Here is a 22,728-nt window from a genome sequence, read left to right as displayed (position 1 = left end):
GAATGTAGAACACTAGTCAAATTAAACTTAATGAATAAAGTTAATGAAAAGCAATGGCCAGGTTCTTTGCACATCTTCCCTTACTATGCAGTTTCATTCTTTTAACATGTGGTTTAGAAACACCGTATTTTAAATTTCTTTTGAGCCATTGCCCTTGTATATATAACGAGAAAGCACAACAAGATAGGCATTGAGAATACATTTTACATTCTTTCTCAGGTTTCTGCTTTGGCTTGGTTTTACTTTACTCTTCATTTGATTAGGAAATATTTATTGTCAAACGAAAACATAAAAAAGCAAGCCGCGGTGGTACAGCGGTAGCATTGTTGCTTCACAGCAAGAGGTTCTCCTGTTCGATTCTCGGCTGGAGTGCCTTCTCTGTGGAGTCTGCATGTTCTCCCCGCGGTTGAGTGGCCTCCGAAAAACATGCATGAATCAACATGCCTTCGCTAAAGGGTGGGTGTCGGGCTGGCAACTTGGCACCATAAAAATCGACTGCCAATCATTAGTGGACCGGAGTTCCGCTGCGGTGACCCTAACCAGGAAAAGCCAAAAAAAAAAAAAAAAAAAAATTTTTTGGAGATTTCACTACTTTTTAACCCAGAATAAAAATGTGTATTTAATTTAACTAAATGAGTTAGTAATATTCTGAGTAAGGCTGTAGGTGCCTTTGTTATATCACTTGCTAGAGTAAGAACTGATTGGGTTTGAGCATTACATTAATGTCTAGTTGTCAGCAGCAGAACATAGGGAGAAATGACTTGCCTTGATATTATTCCAACTATGCTTACATTTTCTGTTACTGGAAGAGACTGTTGCAATAGGTGATTTCCCCAAGAAGTACTCAAATTCTATGATGAGTGCATCTTCTGAAGGCCTCTCAAAATGTCTTGTGTATCAAAATATTTTAAAAGTGATAATGCATGAGCAGTGTTAAATGATGAAGCATATAGGGATGTGCACTTGTATAAGATATGTGTAATAATAATGTCATTTTAGAAAACATTTACTAAAATGGATATTTAGTGTAATCAGAATAATACAATCTGGGTGGTTACTGCCATTATGCTAATAAATATTTCGGGTCAGCATTAGAATAAATGAGCAGATGACAAAACATTGTCCAAAACTGACTACGATACCTAAAAGTGAAACTGTTACTATGGATGTACATTAAAGTCAATGTGTAGGGGGGTTTCAAAGACAATGATATTACAGAATTGATAAATATGATAATATCACCATAAGAAATGCTAGACAACGAAACCACAAATTCAATTCCACCTTGCAAATATCCACTGTTAGCCCTTGCCTGCTTTTTTAAGGGGAGCCAGACCAGTCATCATAGGGGTGAATTTGTGAATATCCATCTCACTACCTGTCTGTTATTTTAAAGGTAGACAGCATCTCAAACTTTTTAATTCTCCTTACTCTCCCCTCTTCACTCACTTCTTTACTTCAATCAATTTCTCTCCCCTGGCTTTCTCTCTAAATATACTATAAGCCTGTTTTCTGTCACTTCATGTTGCAATTTCTTGTTTGTATTATATTAACTTACCTTTAATTTTTATACAACCTCTCCTGTTAAATTGTTGTCATATAACTTGTATCTATTCTTAACCAATGTTTTCATATTTTGTTTAATTTTGTTATAATTATTTAAATTGCATTTTTTGTATTATTTTTAAAGACTATAAAATTATTGTTCTTAAAATGATTTGTAATACTTTGTTGCTTTTCTCTCTGGGCCTCCCCTGAAAATGGGCTCCTACCCAGTTGGACTTTCCTGGTAATCAAATGGCAGTAAATAAATAAATAATTTGGAGAGCAAGTTTGTTCTAGAGAAAAGGTAGGCACTGTGTGACAAATCTATCCATCTTCAATAAACTGGAGAGCAGGTTTGTTCCAGAGAAAAGGTGGGCACTGCATGACAAATCTGCCCATCTTCCTAGTCTTATTTAATTATTTCTTGCCATATATTTAAGTTTCTGGCCCTAATTATAGCCAGACTGTTTGATTTATTGAGGTATAAGAGTTTTTGGACTACTGGATCCCTTAAACCCAGTAAGGGGGGCACAAATCCTTAAGAAGTCTATATAAAACTGAGTACAGGGAAAGAGCCTCCAGTCTTTCCTGGTACTTAAAGTATTTAAACCCCTGATCATTTTAGTGGCAAACGTCTATGAACTCTCTAATTGTTTGATATCCTTAGGAAGTTACATCCCACAGGGGTGTTGAACTCAATGCTGGGTCTAATCAGTGTGTAGTACAAGGAGGTGAAGACTTCTTTACATCTGAAAATATACCCTTAACTATGAGTTGTGTAAGGAAAAAGTACTTCCTAATCTGTGTTGCAACATGATGGTGAAACACTGGGGAGCTGTCCACCTATGTACCTAGGCCTCTCACAACAGTTTCATTTTGAAGAGGTGTATTATTTATGCTATAAGCAGCATTAAGGGTTGCTTACCAAATGCTATAGTATTTCACTTTTTGGCATGGAGCTTGAGCCCATTTTTAGTACAGCAGCTATTGACAAGTACGTGCTGCTGCTGGAGTGCATATATATATATATATATATATATATATATATATATATATATATATATATATACACATCTATAAGAGTAGGACGTAAAGACAACTGCAAGCTTGCAATCATTTGAGAACTTTGCTAAGTAGATATCCTTATTTGAAAATTGGAGTTCAGAGAAGTAGATATCACCAATAGATGTCTCAGAACTGATCCCTGTGGGACTCCACTGGTCACCTTCATGTTCTTAGTGGATGCTTCCCCCATTTTAACAGTGTGCGTCCTATCTCTAAGTCATTTGGCTATACATTTAAACACATATGGGCCTATTTGGATTTGGAGTTCATTCAGTTTGTTTGTTATATTTGTATGTAGTACGGTATTGAATGCCTTGGTGGTGTGAAGGCACACTGTGTGATCCTCTTGCCTACAGTCAAAACCCTGAGTAACCATCTCAAAAATGTTTCCAAGATGTATTAGACAGGCTGTACCCTGCTGGAGATGAAGTCTGGTTAGATTGTTGATATAGTAAATTAGCTCTGTATTGATACTTTGCATAGTTTTGCATGCAAGACTTTTTAAGCCTTGCTTTTGTTTTCCCTAAGGTCTGAAGTGGGGCCAGCCATGTGGAGTAGCATTACATCTGTGGGACAAAGCTTGCTGACAGGTTCAGATTGAATAATCTGACTTGTGAATCCACCAGTGCGTAGCTAATGTGGTATGTTGTCACGCCCCATGGATGAGGTATTCTTCATTTTGGAGTGTACCTTCAGTAGGTGTTCTTTTGTGATGACTGGTACTGTGATTTCATCAGGGATAGGTAGATTTGGAAACAATGTCTTAGGGGTGATGTTGGCACTAACTTTATTATCCAGTATGTTAGATGTTAGGCTTTTTAAAAGATGTTAGTTTAAAAAAAAAACTACTTGGGGGCTTCCTAAATCATCCTTCAGTAGCTGTCTATGTAGAAAGTTTATTGTTTTTCCAGAGTGACTAAAATAATATTAAAACACACAGTTTTTGGCATAGTTAGCTAAACTTTATCATAGAAAGTTTCCATCCTTGGCATTATTTGAAAACAGCAGTGGAAATACCACACATTTTATTATTTCACCTTACATAAATAAAAATGCTAAAGCATACAAAAGAGTGCATTTTATATATGTGGTGAATGTCTGGTAGGTATATAAGTTTAAGTTTGACTTTTGAAGATATGTAGTTCACAGAAAAAATATATTTTGTTATTTGAATGGAATGAGGTTGCAGAGTTACACGGCACAAAAGCTAACCATTTAACTGTTAAGTGAATTTTTTTATTTCGTTTAACTGCATTATTTCCCTCTAATCATGCTGACAGCCCTTTATCATCTTAGAAACCTGTAATGATACTCTCTCTTCTACGTCCAAAAATCCCTCTCAGCAAACCTCTCCAACAGTCTTCCCTTTAATAATGCCTCCTTGGTCTCCCATCTTTTCCAAGTTACAATCTTTCTCATTCTCATTAATGCCCCGTCTTCCATATCCCTCCTTTCCTTTACATACTCTGTGTCTTACACTGCTTTGTATCTATTCTTTCTCCTTTTTCATGAAAACAATAATTGTGCTAAGTAATTGATTTTGTCATGTTGTACTGCATTATACTTTACTGTATTGTCTGTATTTTTTTTTTTTATTGTCACAACATGTAGTTTTGTGGAGCTTTTCTCCCCGAACATCCACTGAAAAGAGATGCTGCATGGCCCAGTCGAAACATCCTAATAAACACACACAAATAAATAAATAAATAGCGTTGACGTGATCATTCATGAAATTTCTTTATTGCTCTTTTTCTATAACTTTCTTCTAACACTGTGAAACATGTATTCTTGCTGGCGCACATGAGAGCCTAATGAGTTTTTTTTACAGTGATCTGAAGGTTTCTGTCTTACCTTCAGCAACACTCCCAGTAAATACATTTTGGTACTAATGCTTCAAGAAAACACCATCTTTGCTGTAGAGTACCACTTGAGGCCCAGTGATCCCCAAAGTGTATGTAACTGCACTTGGATAAGTTACTTAAGGGAGAAATCTAATGTTCCATGGGTGTAGCTAGGAATATGTCATGCACACCACAGCAAGCTCATTTTACAACTAATTTATTTTCTGAAAGGAAATATTTGGTTATTTCTTGGTGCCCTGAATCATGCTAAAAGTACATTTTTGTGTTGGGATCCTTAGGCAAGATAGTTTGATCTGCTATGACAATGAGGGTCTCCTGAATTTCCCCAATACCATATATGGTGTAAGTAGTTAGCTGGCATTTGTTACCCTCTGCCTGCCTAAGGTCACTACTACTACTCATATCAGTGCAGTGGAGCAGTGGACCTGAGAGCCAAGACAGGAATTTAGCGGGCCAAAAAGTCTTTGTTCATAGTAATTATCAACTGGACAGTAAACTGATTTCCTCACTGTAAATGATATTTAGTGATCAAAGCACAGTTCATTGTAATGAAAGTGACTAGATCTCTAACAACTGTATTTACATTAAATGGGATTCCATTTATGTGATACTCAGTGAAAAAGATGTGTTTAACAAATGTGACTACACTACATTTGTTTGCACTGTGTATAAGGCCATGGTTAAAATATAAAATGTTAACTCTATCTAGCTCTTCTTCGATTTTATGAAAAGCACTATTCTTTTTCTTGATGCTGAAGCAAATGTTTGTGTTGTATTGGTTGCAGAGTAGAGGGGATGGTTACCCCGGGTACAAGCTGTTAGGAGGCATAACTGTCAGGTGACGGTGCTGCACAGGTACAGTACCAGCACTGATTTATGAAACCACGAGGATACTGCAGCTTCATAAAGGAATATCAGTACTGCATTCACAGTCATGCTCAAGTGTTGGTGCTCAGTGTGCTACAGCAGCTGCACCAAAATGATTGCTGTAGTTGTTGTGGGCAGCTTTCCACAGTTCAAGGACTGCATAAGAGCTGCTTATTTATTTATTTATGTATTTATTTTTTGCATCTTATATATCAGAAAACCTTTTTTCTTTGCATCTTAACTGTAGGAGAGAGGTCAACAATTTGCCAGTTTGACAGTTTGAGGAAATGCCCAGGGCCACCAGATGAGTTAGCTATGTCTCTGATAGGCTATGTTATAGATCTATTTGTATTTTATACATTCATCCTATGTTTAGGCACAGTCAGTAAAGTGAAATCAACTAAATAGAAACTATTTATAGTTTTATTATGGTATGTAGTATCTATGCTGAACTAAAAAAATGATGTTAAGCCTGACCCCACTTTTGGGATAATTGCATGAAATGGGAACATTAAATATCACTGTAATGTCATCCTGATTTTGAATGATTTACAGACATAAGTTGTGTGCTTCATTCAATGAAGATACATTGAGTCTGACATTGTCACAAATGACTTAACAAAAACAGACTTTTTGAAAGATTCTTTTGCCTCAGGGATAGAAAAGGGTTTTTCACTTGACTTGTAAAGATCAGTGGAAACTATACATTTTATTTGTGTGTAATATTAACATAGCATCAAGTTGCTGTGTTACTCTACCACTCAGTGTTCATGTTTGCATGTGTGTGTGTGTGTGTGTGTGTGTGTGTGTGTGTGTGTGCACATGCGTGCACCTGCCAGTGACTGAGTCAGTGCATGCATATGTGTGAGAGAACATGTGTACATATCCTTGACTATCCCATGGAACTCTGCTGCATTTTTGAAGACATCTTTCTCCTTTGGGATGAAGTGGTGTATGAGTTGATTATTTAAGCTGGGAGTGGGTAGAAGATACAACCCCATGCATGGTGTTATAGGGAATCTGCCCCACAAACAACATGATCTATTTATTCTCAGACCTGATTAGCTTTACCAAGCATGATCTCGTTACTTAACTTTAGTGAAACAAGTTACAGCTTTTGCACAGACTGGGTTAAGGCTCATTCTGTGTATAGGAAAGAATACATTAAAACATGGAATATTGCTCTACAGTAAAGTTGGATTAATTTCTGTAGTAAAGAAAAGCAAAATTATCTTACTAGTCTTAAGACAAACATGTAGCAGTTCAGTTTCACTTCCTAATGTGGGGTATTTTCCAACAAAGCTTTTCTTTGACAGCACACTTTTACTTGCCCAGGTGTTTGCAGAATGCCAGACTTTTTTTTTAGATGTTTTGTTTGTTCCCATAAAATTTGTGATTTCCTGGCATATAATTAGGGATTAATGCCCCTAAATAATAATGTATTCTTAAGTTTCAGACTTCATATCCTTCAGAAAATGCATGCAAATGCAAAACAAATTATTCTAGCAACTATCTATATTTATAAGTGGAATGTATAAAATCTGTCCCTGATTTTGGGCTTTTGTCCCCCTGTTATTGTTGTCTTTGTCCAGAATTGGTTTGCTTACAGGTTGAGAGATATGTTTGACAGGGAATATTTATCTCAAAGTACGAGTTGAAATAAGAAACTAAGCCAGGGAATTCCAAAGCAGGAGAAAGAGAAGTTAGTGTTAGCTGTAAGGTGAATGTGAATAAGATAGATAATATGTATTTATAAAAATAAAAATAAAAGTGTAAGCTTTGCACTTGGATTAGTTGGCAGTGATGTAGTTACTCGCTCATTTTCTTTCTCTCTGCTTTCCCTTTCTTTTCATTGAAACCTCTCCTATACTAGACCAATGCATTTGGCTTGTTTCTTTTTTCATAAGAGATTATTTTTTTTTTATTAGCACATTGTATTTTGGCTTTTGAAACAGCATGCATAGTCTTTTTAATGTTTTACCTTCGTGTGTAGATCACATTTTTAAATATTCGGAAGAAGAAAAATGTTTTTATGCATTTTTGCATGCTTGTATTATACTTTTTAGCATTTCTATCGTATGATGCAATTATATTAAAGATTTGTTGAATGACCACTTTCATGCAGTATTCTTTCTTTTCTTATTTCTGCACAGCAACTTTCAGTACCCGTGGTACCTTCTGTGTTACCTCCGTCAGTGCTATCATTAGACCTGCTAAGTGAGAACATTTCTGGCTTCAGCACTGTGGAAGACCTCATCAAGTATTTAGAGCCAGACAGGTGGCAACAGGTTCTGGATAGCTTGTATAACCCAACACATCACATCATAGGAAAGGCATTTGTCCATGGAAGAAAATCACGAGGTAATAGTTACCCCTTGTTATAACTGGTTTCTTTTTCATGAAGTATGAAAACAGCACAGTAAAAATAAGCTAACATTCATTATGGTAATTTGTGCTAAAAGTCTGTGTTTCTGGTGTGATAAATGAGTGCAAGTGAGATCAAGACAGAGAAAGAGAATATGCGATACAACTATCGGTTATTTAACATGTAATTGTGCTGTGTTTCTTGGAGATGATGTAAGTTCTGTTATGGAGTTAATTGAATTATCTCAAGGTTTGAAATCTGCAATGCAAGTAGAATATTGTTAGGTTTACAGCACACCTGGTTTGGTATATGTCTTGTATTGAAGCACGTTAAGTGTGAACACATTACTTAGTGTTGTTTATGTCCTTTGCCCTTGTATTGCTGTTAAAACAAAGTCAAGATGTGACTTGTCTAGCTATACTCTCGCCATCTGTAATACAACTTAGTTATGTGAAAAGAGAGTAACAGTCAAGTCTGCTCTCCATTTTACATTGAAAAATGAGGGATTTAAAGATCAGCTGTGTTTCCTTAGGGCAGTACATTGCTAGTTATTTTACTTGCTTTATTGTCTTTATCTGATACTATTGTATGTTTTGCTGACCACATATCTTTTTGTTTTCTTGGCTAACGTAATTTTTTGTTTTTTGTATTTATGTATGCATATATGTGTTTAATGTAATTTTGTTTATTTATGTATGTATTTATTTATTCATTTGCTTTCTTTCTTGGCCTCTTTCTTTGTTTAGTAAGATACATGCCAAAGGGGCATTGTATTCTATGTTGGGCCTGATCCTTACAGAATATAGATGGGTCAGGACTTTTTTGGAGCTAGAGGAAATAACCTTTGCAATCAGCTGTGCCAGACAGAAGGATTTCCTGACTCCTGTTGCCACATAATGGTCAGAGAAGAGGGAGTTATCTATCCATGTTCACAAGTCTATGGGGTGTTTTTTGGACTGTAAGCTGATTAGAGGGTTTGATTGCCAAATTTAGCTCAATTTTTAGCTTTTACTTTTACACAGATTTGAAGTGCATGTTTATTTGTAGCTTCTGCATATCATTAGAGGGTTCAGTTATAACATCCAGTTTACCAATTCATTGGCAAACCTAATTTTTGATTTATTGATCAGAGAACTGTATGCAGAATAGCAAAGGTCCTAGCATGAAAACCTGTGGAATCCCACTGATTACTTTTATGCTGTCTGAGGAAGCACTTTCTACTCTTCCAGTGTGGGTTATTACCCTCAGGAAATTAGCTTTCCATCTAACAGCATAGAGACTGATTCTAAGTGCATTTAACATGTTGATAATATTGGCATGTGGTATAGTATTAAATGCATTGTTGACGTCAAGGTATGCAGTATAGACAGTGTGACCATTGTCCATGGTTTGCATTACCCTATTACCCTCGCAAAAAAATTTACGAGATTCATTGGAAAGGAACTGCCCTTAACAAAACCAAACTGATGATGTTTTATATCATATTTTATTAGGTCTGTCACTACCCAGTTCACAGCCTTGCTTGTCAGACTGATGAGTGTGTAATTCTCAGGGTGCCTTATGAAAAGGCATCACAACTGCTGTGCATCAAACCTCGAGTACAAAGCCATTGGATAAGCTCAGACTCAAATGCTGTAGAAAGGAGGTCCTGTGGTACGTGTTCCATGCTGTTCAGCAGACAGCATTGTATGTTAGCAGCTCCAACAGAGGATGCATTTTTTTCTTTGTTTGTTTTTTTTTGGAAAATATTTTAAACAGTTATTCATTTGTGATGATACGGGGTTATAGGTCTGTAGGTGGTCTCTGGGGTGAAGTTAGCACTGAATTTGTTTGCCAGTGTATTTGCTGTACCAGTGGATCAGAATAGGTAGTTGTATTTTACATGAATTCGAGCAGTGTTTGATGTTACTTTATAACTTAATGACGTAGGTAAATGAAGATTTGTAATTATTCTTACCTTCTGATGCTAGCCCAAGTTCATGGGAAACCTTAGTTTTCCCTGATGATGTTTTTCAGTACCTTGATAAACATTTTGATGTTAAACTTGATCTGTGAGTCTTTATTTTTACTATATATTCCAATGAGCGTTTATGTCCTATTGTGCTATTTATTTAAGCGTGTATACTACCAGGCTGGTTTGCCCTTTCCTTTCCTGTTTTGTTTAGTTTTAATAGGGACTGACAGATTTATACAGATTTTAGATATGCATAACAACTAGCAGTGTCAACATTTTTTTGGGGGGGGTACTTTTATTTTTGAACTTAAAGCCCTCATTATAGAATTGTAGGAAGTTTGTACATTTGAAGACTCTGAACATCATGGCATTTGCCTCAGCTGGTTTAGGGATTTTGAAAGAGAAGGTTACTAATTGATGGTTACATTTACTGGGAACGGGTATACCTTTGGGATAGTGTATATAGCTTGCACATTTGTAAAGCCCAGGTCTAATCTAGGGAGCTGTTTGACTACTTGATCCAGGGAATTTGTCAAAGTTAGGGTATGCAGTATGGAGAGCATAACCAGTTCCGATGGCTTCCATCACTGTCTCAAAAAAAAAAAAACATTTGAGATATAGGACTCCTAATTAATTGATGAGTAGTTATGGAGTTTTTGTGTATATGAAGTTCAACCAAGGTAATTTAGAAATGGAGCTGGGTCATTGAGTGGGTCTCATAACATGCTATGGTCTGAGACTTAATTTTACTTGGACTGAATAGAATCTCAGTAAGTTTGATTTGTGGGTCACTCAGAATATTTCCTGAGGTAATGTGGGTCTTTAACAAGTATATACTCCATTACAGTTTCCATCAGGTCTAAAGGTGTGGTAGTTACAAAACCCTCTCATAAAGGGGGTGCCTTTTGCTTTCTTAAACAGGTTTCAGTAATAATGCGCATGTTTTGTGCTTCAAAATGCAGGGGAGAATCAAGGCCAGGCAATTTGTTATTGAGTGTTCTAGCACTGGGCATCAACACACTTATATTGTTGGCTGCTTTTTTCTTATGATTTTTTTTTTAGGTTAGAATGTCCATTAGATGGGTGTTGCCTAAAAAAGGTCACTGTTGATGGTAGCAAAAGCTTTAGCCAGATTTTGGAAGCCTTGGAATGAGGGATGTAAGAAGTAGTTTTCAAGGCAGGTAGGGCTGTGCAGTAGTGCATCCTGTACTGACATATACAAGACCCCCCCTCGAATGACACCAGTTACTGAGGCAGTTATTAAACTCAGTCCTGTTTTCTTTCTACTTCAGCATCAGTGGTAAATGTAGGATTCTGCTCAATACCAAGCACCTGTGAGAAGCACAAAGAACTCACAAGTGTCTCTCTCTTTCTCTGCATTTCCCTTAAGGTTTTTCACACTGGGTCATTTACGCTCAGTGGATCACCACCGTAAAGTAGTCTGCTTGTTATTTTATAGGGTCTTGAAGGCCATTAGGAAGTCAGAGATCTTGCCACTGCAAAGATAACTCACCATCACTCTGTAGCTGTTCAGCATTGCAAAGGTAGAACCTGTGTGTCTTACTACAGAGTCACCAATCACTAGTGCTTTATTGTTAGTGGAAGGTTAAAGTGTACTTGGTTTGAGGTGATTTTTTCCTAATAACTCTCAGCTGAGGATGGTACAGTATGAAGTATATTTAATTTGCACTGAGATTTGGTCATATTTGATCTTGGAGACATAGACAATGATGCTTCTACTGCCTTAGAATATGATATGTTCCCATGTGTTTATGTGGATTTCTGGGGGGGGGGGGTACGGGGGTACTCACAGACCTGTTTTTTGTGAGAGTGTTGCCTCCATTATAGTTAGATATTTGCATCTCTCATGGTTACCTCATGATGGGATAAGTAGCAATGCATTGCCTGTCAATATCAGGCAGGTGCTACAATGCCTAAGTACAACAAGTGTTATGAGACTGGCAACTGAATGAAGACAATCTCGCTAACCTTCCATTTAATCCAAGAGCAAGATAAGACTTATCGGAGCATAGCACTTATCTGTACATTTGTAGTGTAATAGTAAAGAAATGGAAATGCTATACTAAAGTAGAATCAGCATACAACAACTTAACTTGGTTATAAATAATGACGTAGCGGCTTTGAAACAGCCTACTAATGCGACTTGCAATTAGTCAAATTTTTCTTGAGGTGCCTTTGTCTATTGAATGCAAGTTTGCCCGGTACTGCATGAAGTGCAGCATAATGTAGCTGAGCTAAGAATTTAAACAAATCAATGAAAAAACAACCTTTGGCTCCATCCAGTAATACTCGCTTTCTAGAAGTAGCAGCTGCTATTCCTCTCTCACCAAGTAGTCACCATTATTTCTCAAACCGCTTGTTAAAATGTTGCTGTATCAGTAACTCGAGTTATGGATGTCAGACATGGAGGTGAAATAGCATATTAAGCAAAGGGAAACAAAAACTAATGAATTCAGTTAGGCAACTGTACAAGCCAAAACTTTAGTAAGCATAGTAAACTTGTTTAAATGCTATTAAAAACAACGGGAACAGTTAAAATAGAGGGAAACATTAGATTTGGCACAGGAAAGCAATAGTTTAATTAAAGATTACTTTAGAAATACAATACTTTAATTTCAGCAAAGAAAACAAAATAAAATAAGCAAAACTTGTTGAATAAAACTGAAAACTGCAGAAATCAGCAGGCAACTATATTGAAGTTTTTTTGTCTTTAAGAGAGGTTAGAACACCACTTTTAACTTTTTCAGCACACAAGCACATGGCCAGCTCTCTCTGCGTTTTGTAGTAAAGAGATCAAGCAAGTCGCTCTGTCCCGGTCCCCTTCAAGAAACATATTACACCGAATGACATTTGACGACCTTTTATTAAATTTCCATAAACATAAATGTTACTCAATATTCATTCATTTCAACCAAACATGATACAGATGAAATAACATACATGTAACATTATCTTAGGACAGGACAGCGTAAACCTGCTCATCCGGATCAGTAAGCAACATCCATACCTCCACTCGCCTACTTATGAAACAGCGTACACACTCACTTCCGTTGCCATTTATCGGTACTTATCAAGCAGCGTAACTGCTCACTTTCATTACCATTTATTACATTATACCATCAATCCAATAAGCAGCTTCACCCGCTTGCTTATATACTTATCAAGCAGCGTAACAGCTACCTTTCATTACCATTTATTGCATTATACCATTAACTAAATAAGCAGCTTCCTCCACTTACTTATGTACTTGTCAAGCAGCGCAACCGCTCACTTTCCTTTTCCAACTTACTGAATTGACCATCCAGCACCAGAGGGGGAACAGAAGAGGGCAAGCTTGCCCCTCTTCTCTGCCCACCAGCCTGTTCCCCCTCTCTGCAGCACACTTCCAGCAGTCCAAAAACCATTAAGGCATCTGGCCAAACATCATTCGGTGTACCCCGTCCCCACTAACCCAGGTGGATATCATTAACTCCTAAAACCCTATCACATAACAAAAATAACCAGTTACCAAAACAGTGAAAATAAAACACTGACCCTTCACCTATGCTAAGATAACCTAGCATACCCACTGCACATGAGCTAAATAATCCTTACTTCATGACCAATGGCAGCTCCACACAGACTTCAAGGACATTATAAAACCACACAGAGTCATCTATATGCCATCATACCAAATTGCAACCCTATTTACCACCCAATCCAGTAATAACCAAATGAGGTCTACTTAATGCCAGAGTAATAACAATTCTAATAACTCCCCCGTCATTACCCTTCAACTGGATAACCAACACAAAGCCTATCATCATCTGAAACCACACAGAAAGAAGAACAAACCATGATGCCTAATCCCCGCCCCCGTTTCACTGCTTAAAATAACCAAAATAGTATCATAAAATCCCGTTGTCTAGCAATCCCACCATCACACTAACTATCCCTTATAAGCAATAAAACAGCTCAAGAGCCATCATGGCATTCTAGCAACTCAACAAAACAAGCCATACTATTTTGTTATTAAAACCCATTGCATACCATCATACCAACGAGATCTCTTTAAAGTAGGTACAATATCCTCTTTTTTATTTTTTTCTTCTTCTTCTTCTTCTTCTTCCACTCCTGATACTCCCCACCCATTACAAGCAAACAAACCATTACATTGTAACTATTGGAAAGAAAATATAGCAATTCCATATGTGACTGCCTTGCTGGAAGACCATGACCTCTTTTCACACCACTCCATCAACCGACATCAACCTCATACCCCTCTCTCACCTGTCAAAGCCACCTTCCTTCCACCTACCTGCAAAAGAAGAAACTGTAAATACTTCATCCACACATAATCACAACTTCTTAATGACAGTATGCACCACCACTGGCATATCTCCTTCATCAAGTGCTTAAAATGCATTTACTATCGCATCCAAAACACCAATAAAACTTAAGATGCGTTAATAAAAATACCCGTAAGATTTCCTCCACACCTGACAGATTCACAATACAACTAATACCCATGCAAAATAAACAAATGATTGCATTGCAAAGGAGCCTATTCTATAAATAATATGCCACTCTTTTCCCAACCAATTAGTTCCCAACAACGTTGTTAACCATAATTAAGGCAAAGAAAAAACAACCATAACCGTGCTATTATATCCTTTTAAAAAACCTGAAGTGTAAATTCCCCCCTCACAGGTCTATCTGTATTCCTTTTGGACATGGGCAGCAATCACTCATGTCCCTCTTGACTAAGAGCTACATGGAATGCACTCTGGATTAAGGAATCTTACTTATCTGAGGCTGTCTAGTTCATCAGATCCTTACAGTCATTAACCTAGTAACTACCCCAACTCCTGAAATTGGTGCCGCTCCTCACACCAGTAAGAACCCAAAACTACCCCTAAGCAAATATCAAACCCTGCTATAACTTTCCCTCAACATACCTTATCCTCCCTTGGCCTTACACTACCCAGCTACACCAACCTTGTAATGCCTTAATGAGTACAAAACAAACACTTATTAACATACCATCTGCCAGACATCAACCTATCCTCCCCCAGCAGAATACCTTACCTCCAAATACAAGTGCATAATAACCATAAATAAAACAAATATAGATAAACTGACTTTAAGTCCCTAGCACCAGTGACCTAGTGACTTCATATGTCTTTAATTACTGAGCATCCACCCCCACCTGTAGAAACCCCCCAGACTCTCCCATAACAGATCTGCTACCCTGCCTTACCCAGCCACCAACCTACTCCTTTACTTGTCGATACACTACCCAAATTGCACCAAGTTCGCCATATCTTCCTAAACAGCGAATAAAATAAAATTCCATGTGACCCCTTTGTACACAACTCCAACAAACTGAACATCCAGCCCCTCGACATCAACTACCTTTAACTATTTCCTGCAGGACAGTGACTGTTTATATTACACTCCCCCAATCAAGCACATTTATGCACCATTCCATCAATGATAACAGCCACTGGTGCCTGCACCGTCACACCCCTAGTCCTACCTTACATTGACACAAACATGCCTCCTTACATAACCCCCTATGCAGTACTCAAGCACCAAAATCCCCAATTCCATTATACACTAGTCCAACCATCAAAATCCACATAAAGCACCCATTACCTTTCAAAAGCATTTAATCAGGGTGCTGACCACTGATCACTCAGCACATGCCCATCTCCAGCCTTCCTGTGCACCACCCAACTCTTACCTATGGCCGTTGCTCCCTTTTACTGTTGAATGCAAATGCCCAAAACAGGGACAACTTCCAACGTTAATCTAACGTACTGACTGGGTAATAGAACAAAGTGTACAAACAAATAACTCTGAGATCAAAAACTCAAATGCCTATCCTTCTCTGACTAGCAGTGTAAATCCTCTACCAAAACTCAACAACTTGAAATCCACTTACTTTCGTCAATAACTGTTGCCCACTGGTGCTCCCCATGTGTAATCCTCACACGCCACTGCTTCCATCATCTGCGATTTCACTGTGTATCGCCACCCCTGGTACTCTTCTGTCAATAACTGTTGCCACCTTGAGCTCCCCATCTGTAGCATCTTTGCTCGCCACTGCTTCCATCATCTGTGAATTCACTGTGTACCGCCACCCCTGGTATTCGGCACACCACCATCTACAAAGAAAAGGAGAAGAGTAAACCCTCTAATATGTAAAGAAAAGGCTCCATCTTATACCCACCTATTCCAAATTACAGCCGCATCATTCCAAGACCCCATCTGTAAGAAAGAAAAGACATGTAAATCATCCAAAATACATAACCCCCATTCCAATACATCTTCAAGGACAGCCTATCCTGCCAACATGGGAAGGAATGTACCACTGCCACTCACATCTATGACAAACCAGCCATAACTGAAGCTATGCTTCCAATGACCCTAGCAAATACCCAAGATAAATTTAATTACCCCATCTAATCATGCTTGTTTTGATATAGGGTTTCCATATTGCTATTTCAAACTCATCTGGGTCTAATGTAGCTAACAACAATGACGTCCTTATTTGATTACCTAACCTTATACATCTTCCATTACACCTGTAGTTCTATAACTATCATTACCCAACTGGTTGACATGAGTAGAAAAGCTCATAGCTGAATCTACCCATACCTAGGTCACAATTATATTGCTTTTACAAACCCAAGTCAATAGCATGACAAGTTTTTGCCTTAACCTGCCTTCCAGTGGGGTATGACGTCTCAAACTCACATGTCTGTCAAGTCCTAAAATTCAGATGTTCTTCATCTCACATTGCTGCAGTCCTTACACTTGGGTAGTCCGCTGTCCTCGGTCGGCCCGAATATCAAAGTATAAGGCTGACGTCGGTCAAGGCGCATTTGACTGACATCAGGACGTCAGGGTACAAATGCGCATGACCTACGTCATATCCTCAGTCTTTTTTGCCGCATGGTCCGATGCAGATGCAGTATTGCAAGTGCCGGTTGGCGTTCTGAAATTTTTCGTTTTCGGAGTTTCAGACCGAGTCAAAGTTGGCTAAGTACCCCGTTGGGGGATATTTTAGTTTTTTCTTGCCTCAGTGGTTTACCGGATGTCAGAAAAAGTGAATAATTGTATTTCTTGTGGGAAACAGATACTGCATAGAGACTATCATACTTTGTGTATTCCTTGTTTAGGGCCTGAGCATGACGTTGTTGGGTGTCGCTCTTGTGCTAGATTTAATAAGCGCACTATAAAGAGGAGATTAGATTGTGCCAGGTTAGTCTTTGGGAAGCGGTGCAATTATAAAATGCCGTCGGATGCTCCGACGCCCGCTTCTTCGAAGAAGCGCAAGGACAAAGCAGTGAAGCCTAGGCTAGAAGAACCGTCCGTACCAGACGCCGGTTCTTTAGAGGTGTCGGTGGAGCCGGTGGTTCCACCGGAGGTTTCTTTGGGATCCCAGGGAGACCTTGTTATTGCAGGATGTGGCCTCTCAGGAGGCAGGTCAGGGTGAAGGGGCTTCTCAGGTTACTATACTCCCCTCCCTGCCTAGGGTGGTTAGGCCCTCTCCTTCTGTTTCCAAGGCTTCTCCTAGAGGCAGGCCAGGTTTAGCTTCAGTTGGTGCCACCCCTAGTTCTTCTGGAACTGTGCCCAAGAAGCATATGCTTAAAATGGCAGAAGATTTGATTACTCTGATTAGGGGTTCTTTGCCCCCTCCTGATAAGAGACCTAGGGTGGAGACTGAGCTAGTTTTGAGCAGGCTTGGATGTTTCAGAGTCTTCGGCTGAAGACTTGCAGGAGTACTCTCCTTATTCTGATTCTGATGTGGATGATTCTACTCCTTCTGCTTCTCCTCCTGAGGATTTTTCTTTTTCAGAAACTCTTCATTCCATGAGGGAGCATTTTAAGTGGGAAGGTCAGGACTTCCTGATTCCAGGAAAAGGCTTAGGGAATTTTGTTTTACCCCAGCATAGGCCTTTGGCTATGCCTCCTGTTTTTGATGTAGTGGAAGATGTTTTTACAGAGGCTTCTCTTAATCCTGATTCTTTGCCTCCTGCTCCTGTTAAACCCGGATAGGTATTACAGGGTGCCTGAAGTTCATAAGTATCTTTTAAGAGTCCTAGGGCAGACCCAGAAACTGTTAGCCAGGGGCCTAAAGGTGTTAAGGCTTCTGTTGTCAAGAATCCGGTTCCTGCAGATAAAGAAGCCAGGGCCTTGGATAGATAGGGAAAGAAAGTTTATACTTCTTCCACTCTAGCTATGAGGGCTTTGAATTGCCAGTTTCACATGTTAAAATACCAAAACTATCTCCTTTCACAGTTGTAGTCTAAGGTTGATGCTCTGGCGGAAGGTATTGATTGTAAAGAGTTACAAGATTTAGTACATGTTTCTGAACAGGTGGGTAAGCATTCTTTGCAATGTGGTTTTGATGCTGTACAGGCCTCGTCTAGGGTGGCTGCCACTGGGTCAGTTCTTCGCAGGCACGCCTGGCTGAGGGATCAAAATTTATCTGACCATGTTAAAACAAGGATTTTAGATGCTCCTTTACAATCTGATGTGTTGTTTGGTTCTCCTGTTGAGGCAGTTTTAAAGAAAATGGAAGACAAGGCTAAGTCTATGCAGACTGTTAAAGATTTTTTGCAGGTTCAGCCTCCAAAGTTTAGTAGAAATTGGCCTGCTAAAGGGTGGACGTATCCTTCTTATGATTCCCAGTCTAGGGGTAGATCTAGACATGGTAGGGGCAGAGCTCAGGGCTCTTTCAGGCCTAGAACAGGGAGTTCTCCTGCACAGTCTTCAGGTGAGGGCAGGGGTCAGTCCTTTCGTAAACAGACCCAATGACCTACCTTTTCAGCTGCCAGAGCCTTCTCGTCTGGCAGCACCTTTGGGAGGAAGGTTGGCACTTTTCAAAGAAAATTGGAGTTTAATTACCCAAGACAGATGGGTATTGGATATCATACACCAAGGTTACAGGTTTTATTTTCATACCTTGCCTCCTTTCAGAGGCATGCCAGACGTTCCTCCTCAACAAAGAATAGAGGCTCACAAGCAAATTTCTCTGTTACTTCAACTAGGGGCCATACAGCCGGTCCCTATGCCAGAAGTGGGCCTAGGATTTTATTCTCGCCTGTTCCTAGTACCAAAGAAGGGGAACACGTGGAGACCAATTTTGGATTTATCTATCCTCAACACTTATCTGGACATTCCCAAGTTCAAAATGTTGACGTTACAACAGCTTTTACCTCTGCTGGGCAAAGATCATTGGATGGTAACTTTGGATCTCAAGGAGGCTTACCTTCATGTTCCTATCAGACTAAGTTGCAGGAAGTATCTGCGTTTCGAGCTGGGACTTCTCACTATAAGTTCTCTGCATTGCCCTTTGGCTTATCTACTGCCCAGAGTGTTCACGAAAGTTCTGGCTCTAGTGATAGCTTTCTTCAGGCTAAAAGGAATACAGATCTATCCTTATTTGGACGACTGCCTGATTCTGGCTCAAGGAAGGGAAGAGCTTCTTCATCATTTGGAATATGTGATAGCAGTGCTAAGATGCCCGGGGTATTCTGTGAGCGAAATAAAGTCCAGTCTAGTACCCTCTCAGGACATGTGCTTTCTGGGTGTAAGACTGAATACAGCATCCCAGATGGCCTTTTAACCCCGGACAAACAAAAGAGTCTTTCCCTTTACTTCCATCAACTATCTCATCAGTCCGGCTAACTGCAAGGACAGTCCTTCAAGCCTTAGGGTTCATGGCATCTTGTATTCTGGTGCTTCCCAATGCCAAACTGCATATGAGGAAGCTGCAATGGTATCTCAAAATGTATGGACACAGCACTGCCAGGATCTGGACACTGTCATTCAAATAATACCTTGCATTCAAAAGGAATTTTTGTGGTGGGCTCAGGAATGTCACCTAAACAAGGGACTCTCTGTGACCCGGCCAGAGGCGAGTCAGATTTTAACGACAGATGCCTCAGACAAAGCTTGGGAGCTCATCTAAATGGAAAGTGGATACAAGACAAGTGGCCTGCCAGACTACAACATCTACATATCAACCTGAAGGAGATGTTAGCAGTCTAGTTTGCATTAATAGCTTTCAAGGATTTACTTCTTCCAGGGCAGGTGTTGATTCTAACAGACAACACAACTGTCATGTGGTACATCAACAAGCAAGGGGAACACATTCTTATCCTCTATGCAGGCAAGCAATGATTTTGTGGGAGACTGCTCTCAGTTTACAGCTCAATCTTCAGGCAAGGTTTCTGCCAGGAGCACAGAAATCCTTAGCAGATGTGTTGAGCAGGCAATTATGGATCCCCACGAGTGGAAATTGGATCCTCATGTATTTCAGAAATTGACAGTGTCATGGGGAACTCCAGACATAGATCTGTTCACTTCTCCACTAAACCATCAGCTGCCAAAGTTTTGCACAAAAAGGTTTCATCCCACAGCTTGGAAAGTGGATGCTCTTTCTTTCAATTGGAGCAATCTTCATGTGTATGCCTTTCCACCTCTGCCTCTCCTCCCAAAGGTACTTCTAAAGGTCAGACAGGACAAGCCAAGGATGATTTTAATAGCTCCAGATTGGCCTCGACAGCACTGGTACCCATTACTGAGAAGTCTGGTACGGAAGCCTCCATGGCCTTTGCCTTGATTCCACACCTGTTGTCACAGGAGGACAGCCATTTGCTCAATGTCGAACTTCACTCTCTTCACCTAACAGCCTGGCATATTCTGTTTTGAACCATAGAGGGTCTCAACTTCCACAACAAGTTTTGAATGTGATTTTGGAAGCTAGAAGGCCTAGTACAAGGAAAGTGTACGCAGATAAATGGAAGAGATTTTTATTTTGGAGTGCAGCAAAGGATTTTGATGTTTCTGAGCCTAATTTAAGTGTGGCTCTTCAATATCTTACTGAGTTACTGGACAAAGGTTTGTCCTTCTCTTCTATTAAGGTTCATGCTGCAGCAATTTCAGCTCACTATGAATGTGACCCTCCATTGTTTTCTCATCCTTTGTTCAAGCAATTTCTTAGAGGGCAAAGAATATAAGACCCCCGTAGAGCTCCTACTCCTGCTTGGGATCTCAATTTTGTGTTGGAGAAACTCACTCTACAACCTTTTGAGCCTGCAGCTACTTCTGAGTTGAAATATTTATCATGGAAGACTGCCTTTTGTTGGCCATTACCTCTGCAAGAAGGGTTTCTGAATTACAGGCCCTTATGGAGGTTGAGCCTTTCTTGATTTTCCATAAGGATAGGGTATCTTTGCGTACTAATCCTTCCTTTATGCCTAAGGTGGTTTCTAGTGTGGCTTTAAACCAAACTATTCATTTGCCTACTTTTTATCACGAATCCCCAAAATAAAGGGGAAAAGATTTTGCACACTTTAGATGTACACAGGCAGTTGCGATATTATTTGGACAGAACTAAAGGGTTCAGGCAGTCTCAGCAGTTGTTTGTTTCTTTTGCTTTGAGTTCTCAGGGCAAGCCTGTGTCAAAACAAACTATTTCTAAGTGGATTGGGTTTTGCATTGCTTTCTGTTATTCCCATCATGGCAAGGAGATTCCAGCTGGGATTAGGCCTCATTCCACTAGGGCTACTGCCACTTGACAGCCTTTTGAGGGGTGGCAACCAAGGATATTTTGGAGGCAGCTACTTGGAGTTCAGTGCATACTTTCTCTAGGCATTATCACCTGCCACTTTACTCTAAATCCAGGGCTGGTTTTGCCACTGCTGTTTTGCAGGGCATTTTGGCAGCTCCTGCTTCCTTGTAGTTTGGCCATCCTCCCTTACCTCTGCTTTGGGATTCTACCCAAGTGTAAGGACTGCAGCAATGTGAGATGAAGAACATAGTACAGTTTTGTACCTACCATAAATGTAGATGTTCGAAGATCCACATTGCTGCAGTCTTACCCTCCCTCCTTCCCCTCTGTAGTTAGAGGTGGTTGTGTGGGTTGGGTTGTAAATATTGTGTATAGTGTATATATTGTACATATAATTAGTGCAAGGGTGGTTGGTTGTTTGTTTGCTGTCTTTTGGTTTTGACCTTTATTTTTAGGGTCTTCTGACATCTGGGGCAAGAAAAGACTGAGGATATGACGTCGGTCATGCGCATTTGTACCCTGACGTCCTGATGTCAGTCAAATGCACCTTGACCGACGTCAGCCTTATACTTTGATATTCGGGCCGACCGAGGACAGCGGACTACCCAAGTGTAAGGACTGCAGCAATGTGGATCTTCGAACATCTACATTTATGGTAGGTACAAAACTGTACTTTACTATGGTTGCCACTAATCTACCAGAAACACAATCTATACAAAAACTGTCCAAATATGAGCCAAATATGGCCTTCTGTGAAATCTGTACAATTGAAATATGGTCAATACCCTTCTAAATAACCCAATTGATTTGCCAAGTAGTTCCAAATATATGTGCCCCCAAGGCATAACATATTATAATTCACCCTAATGCTTACCTAACGAGATAAGGGCAACAATAAACTATTCTATGCCATTTAAAATTAATAAAGCAAAGTTTCCCCATGCTGGCTAAACAAGGTTCCCAAGGGTAACTGCACGAGATGCCTGCTTTAGTACCTAATTGTACAAGCACATACCCTCACCTCATATGTAAAATGGCTGTAGCTAGAAATACTCTGCACTCAGTACAAATCATAAAAATAAACAAACAAATAAATAAATAAATAAAATCAAGACATTCTGTGAGAACTGTGTAACTAATATGTACCCTGCGACCCCGCATTCGCTCCAGGTAACAGCTTTATGAAGCCAGGCCACAAATCCACAAGTAAAATGTAAGCAACATTTAACCCGGCCTCTTGGGGCAACCTTCTCAACCTCTTAGAGCAAGAAACCAGGACAAAGCCATCTCCAAAATGAGGAACACTAGTCCTCATACTGTGGAACAAATGGGCAAAATGTAGCTTACTATCAACTTCAGCCAGGAAGGTCATAGGGTAAGGAAAATATGCTGGTTTTACTTATATCCTTAGTGAATTCATATGATTTAGTTATATTACCATGGATTGCACTTAAATAGATCCTAATATTGAACCACAACG

The 22,728-nt window shown here is 39.4% G+C and overlaps 1 protein-coding gene across 1 annotated transcript in view; it reads left to right on the top strand.

Moving 5' to 3' along the window:
* PDGFC (platelet derived growth factor C) overlaps positions 1-22,728 on the top strand; it is a 2,060,917-nt gene that overhangs the window by 1,909,749 nt on the left and 128,440 nt on the right. Inside the window, exon 4 of the mRNA XM_044079820.1 lies at positions 7,493-7,700. Within this exon, the coding sequence (XP_043935755.1) occupies positions 7,493-7,700 (208 nt within the window). The remainder of the gene's footprint in view (positions 1-7,492; positions 7,701-22,728) is intronic.

The sequence above is a fragment of the Protopterus annectens genome, chromosome 8.part0 (genome assembly GCF_019279795.1).
Source record: "Protopterus annectens isolate FY-2018-M chromosome 8.part0, PAN1.0, whole genome shotgun sequence".
Lineage (NCBI taxonomy): Eukaryota > Metazoa > Chordata > Ceratodontiformes > Protopteridae > Protopterus > Protopterus annectens.
Note: the sequence above shows the minus strand (reverse complement) of the source record. Positions and strands in the feature narration are given on the sequence as shown.